The sequence below is a fragment of the Protomyctophum bolini genome (assembly GCF_963924005.1).
Source record: "Protomyctophum bolini genome assembly, chromosome: 16".
Lineage (NCBI taxonomy): Eukaryota > Metazoa > Chordata > Actinopteri > Myctophiformes > Myctophidae > Protomyctophum > Protomyctophum bolini.
In genome coordinates, this window is record NC_137877.1 from 39,734,523 (window position 1) to 39,740,139 (window position 5,617).

Consider the following 5,617-nt stretch of genomic DNA (forward strand, 5'->3'; position numbering starts at 1 on the left):
AATGTAGAGGTGCTGCCATGATCTAAAAATGCGTAGGTTTGCAAAACTGTGTCGCCCTTGTGGCTCTTCACTTGAACAGGTACGATGGAGAAGATGGAAGTTTCATCACCGGCCCCAATATGACCACATGTATGCGGTGAGATGACAGTCTTGCTTTCATTTGATTTATGTGTCGGTTGTTGTTCTCCTTGTTGAATGTGAAGTATGTCAGGATGTTTCAGTTTGCATGTGTCACAAGTTAGACGACCTCTGCAAAATTTCGATAAGTGTCCTCTTTTTAAGCAGCCAAAACAGATTCCATTTTGTTTTAGGAAATCTATTTTCTCCCTGTGGCTCTTTTCCATGATTTGAGGACACCGTTCCAATGTATGGCCACTTCTTTTGCAGAACAGACATGGGTTGTGACTGATGGATGCATTTGTTTTCTCTCCATTTGACTCCACAGCTGTTATGGGTGTTACTGTTGTTGCAAAACTGCTTCTTGGACTTGACTTTTCTTTTGATTTAACAGTGGTTGAGGTTTTGACAGTTGAAGTCTGCTTGGGGTCCTGGATGTTTCCAAAAAGTGGGTCGGACATTATCATCACTTGTCTTTCGATGAAATCAACAAGATCAGGAAACATTGGCCGATGACCTCCCTCTTTTAGCTCACAGGCCCTGTTCCTCCATATGTCTCTCAGTTTGTATGGCAGTTTCAAAAGAATGGTCCTCATGTTGGAAGTCACATTCATCTCGTCCATGTAGGATAGATTCTCCATAGCATTGCAGCAACCTCGGAGGAATAGAGAAAATGCTTCCAACCCTTTTGCATCCTCTGATTTGATTGTTGCCCAGGCAAAAGCCTTTTCCATATATGCCGTGGCAATCTTATTCTCATTTCCAAAATGCTCTTTGAGCAAATGCTTTGCTCTTGGGTAGCCTTGTGACGGAGGCAGATGTTGGCAGCTGCGGACAAGATTTTTTGGATGCCCTCTTGTGTATTGCTCCAAAAAGTGTAGACAGTCACCATAATCATCTGTCTTTTTCTCAATTGCCCTCTCAAATGCCCTGATAAAACCTTGATATTGCAATGGATCTCCCTCATAAACCGGAATGTCTCTTTGTGGCAAAGTGGAATACAGATTCTGTTTGACCAATAGGGCCGTGATGTCATTCTGTCTTTGTAACACATTTGAAATATCACCTTGATTGACAACATTTGTAACAGTAGGTGACGTACATACAGTTTGACCTTGAACCCCTGTTTTCATTTGACCCGGTATGTTTTTAGTTTGCACATTTCGACTGAGGAGAGGGTGTTGCAATAATGGAGTTTGCCTGGGGAGAGAGTATTGCAATAATGGAGTTGTGTAATGAGTTTTGTCAGTTTTTGTCTTTTCCTTTGGCCTTACAACCTGTGGCTGTGGGGGAGGCTTCGTTTTCATTGACACTTTTCCATTTTGTTGGGTCGTTTGATCTGGTATGAATGCGTTTGGATTTAATGAAGTTGTTAATTTCCTTGGAGTAATAGCAGCGGCCGCTCCTTGTTCCTCTGACTGCATCCCTATTGATATTCTTGATGCTTTTCTTGCTCCCATGGTTTCCAGTACCTGGGCCTTTGCTTTGGCTGCTGCCAGTTTTGTCTCCATCTCCAGTTTCTCTTTTTGCTGGCTGAGTTGTTCTTGATGCTTTGTGAATTGCTCCCGTTGCTTTGTGAATTGCTCCTGTTGCTTTGTGAATTGCTCCTGTTGCTTTGTGAATTGCTAGGGCATTCTTTGCTGTGCTTCAATCTGATGTTTCTTCCCCAAGGCAGCCATCTGCTCCATCAGAGAAGCCTCTTCAGCCTGGGCAATAATGAGAGCAGATGATGTCGATGAAGATGCTTTGGATGTGGTGGATTTGCGTGTGGATTTGAATCTAGCTGTATTTGACACACTGTCATCGGGTCCAACATCATCAGAATTGACACTCATGTTTTCACTTTCATCAGGAATGTATGTTTTTGGTGGTTCATTTTCAACAGTGACATTTTCAACAGTAGTATGTATTTGAGATTCATTTTCAACAGTAGTGTGCATTTGAGATTCATTTTCTTGGGTGACAGGTATGTATGGCTCAGTATCAACAGTTACAGTGACATGTGGAATTGGCTGTTTCACTTCTGATAGCCATTTGTGTACATCATGCATGAAACCCTCCAGAATGTCAATATGAGGTTGAAACCACTGATTCTGCCTCTCAAATTCCTCTGCAGGTATTTGTAAACCCACCAGAGATAAATGCTCTGCTCTTGCTTCACCACATAAATGAATTAATTCATCCAAATGACCTTTTACAGCCTCCTTATTGTCATTTGAGTTCATGAGCTCCTTCATTGATTCTCTTACTTTGACAGCCTTTTTAACTGCCAATCCTCTTGCCTTTTGATACTTAGCAACCTCCATTTCCAAGCCTTTAGCTGTAAGTTTGACAACTCTTTTTTCCTTTTCAGGTTCAATGTTGCCATCTTGTGGCTGAGCATCTCCATCACCACTAGACATGTTGCTTCTGAATTCACAGCCTCAACTCACCCCAGTAGAGCTGTAGCCTGCAGGTGTGTCCAATCACCTGACAATCAGCATTGGCAGTGAAACAAACAATGTCTGTCCATTTGTGGCTCTTTTGATGTCCTTTGAAGTCCTTATCACTCTTAGTAGAGCTCGTTCTTACAGAATGTAATGGCAATCCTTCCCTTAATCATTTTGTTGCCCATTACTTCACAGGTGGTGAAAGTGGTCGTACGCAGCAGTGCACACAGAAACATGAAAGATGGATGTCCAGTCGTAGAGCTTAGTTTGCCTGTATTTATTGAAGTTGTTGCAGTTGAAATGAACATACCAATATAGCGATTATCCTGTTATTCTGGCTGCATGGTAAGCTGTGGCTGCATGGTAAGCTGTGGCTGCATGGTAAGAACGGTGTGCTCCCACCATACCCTGTGTCTAGTTCCTCCCTAGTGCCCCTGTGTGTCACCTTTATAAGTGGTCACCTTCTATGTGCTGTGTTTCACAGATTGAATTTGAATTTACAAGTGTCTATCTGTGTAACATACCAGAGGACCTTAATACCCCAGACAAATACCTTCTTAAAATACTGCTAGTGGCAGCAAAAAAGGCAATAACCAAAAAATGGCTAGATAAAAGCCCGCCTAAGAAAGGAGAGTGGACAGCCATTGTACAAAACATATACGAAATGGAGGAACTTACTTTCGCCGTTAGGATAAGCACAGAAAAGTTTTACAGATATTGGCTGAAATGGATATTATACATGGGAATAGATATTTTGTAAATCATTTTTGTATGAAAGGATGTCATAAATGTATCTGTTGCGCTCATGTTTTTACTTTGACTTTTGTTTGCCCCTCATTTTGTTTCGTATTTTATTTTATTTTTTATGTAATTTACCCTTTTTTTAATTTTTTATTATTTATTGTCTTATCCTAAACGATGTGTGATTACCATGACACCTATACCTGGAAACGAACGAACTAAGACATTCTGAAAACACTCAAAGAGGGTTCCCTTACTCTCCTGGAACTGTAGAGACCCGTTAACACTGTGAAAGTTCAAGAAAAGAAATGTAACAAAAGAATTGTAACAATTACGATATGTACTGTGATGCCCAATGTGACCCATCCGTTTAATGAAAAATAAAAATAAAAACAAAGTTTCAAAAAAAAAAAAAACCCTCGTGGGTATACAAGAACAGGTACATATCAAGACAGTTAGAGATCAACTTGAAACATACAACTTGAATGTATTTTAATGAATGCAGACTCACGTGTCCCTGTATAAACTAACGCTGTGCTTAATTTAGTCCATTGCGGAAATAGCTGAATAGCTGCGTGCCAAACTTTCCAATCATTTGCAACTTTCTCCTGTCATGGCTACCAGTTCCAACCTGAGTTCGTGTGGGAGTTCTGACCAGTCTGCACCGTGCTGAACAACTAAACGCATACACAGCGTCTTCAGACTAGGACAGTCCAGACTCAGGTGAGTCAGGTCTAAGACGTACAGATGTATGTATGGAGTACGCTTAATGATACGATCTCCCACCATGCAACACCGGTGGATTGGGACGGGGCATTCCCCATTGGGTTCAAGTTCAACCTTCTTCCAGGAGATGGTCTTTGGATTGAACTTCCACATATCATCTTTGATACGAGAGTATCTGTCGTCATGCAGGCCACCAAATATGTACAGCTCCCCGTGGCAGGCGAAGGCTGCGTGACCTATGCGGGGTACATCGGGAACAGGTAGAGTATAAGGCGTGCTTAGCCAGCAGTCGGTCTCTGTGTCAAACACTCTGACGGTGTTGCGGTAGAACGACCCCGAAACCGAATAGAAGCCCCCGAATACAAACATCTTTGTCCCCACGATGGTGGCAGAGTGTTGCGTCGAAATGGGTGGTGGAGCTCCTCCGGAGACGATCTTAGTCCAGATCATCGTGGTGGTGTCCAACTTGTGGATGTCGTTAAACCATATTATGGGGCAGTTCCTGGCCACTCCTCCGTGGACGTACATGAACTTCCCCAGGACGCAGGCCGAGTGACCTTGCCTCGTCTCTGGAAAGGACCCACCGGGAAGCCTTGCACTTCTTCAACCATCTGTGCACGTTGACGTCGAAAGCATACACCTGGCCGTCTCGCCATCTGTCGTATGTCCAGATGTAGATGATGTTCCCTATACCAGCACAGCTGGTGCTGGTAGGGAACGACATTTGGGAATGTCGCTGCGAGTGCCTTGGGTCTCCACCGGAGACAGCTCACTCCAGCTCGAGGACACCGTGTCAAAGATGTATACACATCGATGTCATCGTCGTAGTTGTCATGGACTCCGAAGCAGTAGATCCGTTGTCCCACGGCCACCGTGGCTGGACCGCGTCTCTTTGGTCCTCCCAGACGCGTCCAGCACAGCATCCCTCACAGCGGATCTTATGTCGAACCGTAAACTTTTAGGACTGCTATACCGTGATATTCTGACGGCAGAAGATGTGTCCTGTTTGGTACAGGGAAAATATAGACAGATTCGTTCCTCAAAACAGGCTGCAAGCTGCATGTCTCTTTATTCACGGAATCTTATTTTAATTTCCTTTCTCTTTTTCTCACATCAACCGTTTACAAAATACATCTGCATGTGCTCCAAAACTCACATTGTTAATACTGCTACTTTAATCAGCCTCAGTCTCATCGGTTAATACTATAGTAAACCTGGCTTTGTAGAACTTAAAAAATAAATAAAGAACACATAACTGAATTAATCAAAATATCACAACTCAATTCAATAAACATTTGTACAATCACACAAAACCCTGTGCTAAACTGTCGTGTTAAAGGGACAGTTCACAATTTTTTAACTTAATTTGTATGAAATACCATTAATATAGTGGTTGCAACTGTAATTAATTGATTGTCCGAGTCCCGTGGTCGGAGTTCTGCTCTGGTTTTGGTGAATATTAAGTAGTTCTGGTCATTTTGTGGGGGGCACTGGTGTAGTGTAATTTGGAGAACACACACACAACTTCATCCAGTCCGACGGACAGTGTCCCATCACATCATTTATCCTACACTGGGGCCACGCAGTAAAAGTAAATTAATCCA

General features: G+C 42.8%; 1 protein-coding gene across 1 annotated transcript; it reads right to left on the reverse strand.

The window, feature by feature from the left end:
• Positions 1-3,878: 3,878 nt before the first annotated feature.
• LOC308330966 (kelch domain-containing protein 3-like) lies at positions 3,879-4,936 on the reverse strand (the record flags this gene model as incomplete). The annotated part of the gene is made up of 2 exons (XM_080786032.1): positions 3,879-4,614; positions 4,821-4,936. The coding sequence occupies 2 exons, from the start codon at positions 4,934-4,936 to the stop codon at positions 3,879-3,881; spliced, it is 852 nt and encodes a 283-aa protein (XP_080642158.1).
• Positions 4,937-5,617: the final 681 nt, after the last annotated feature.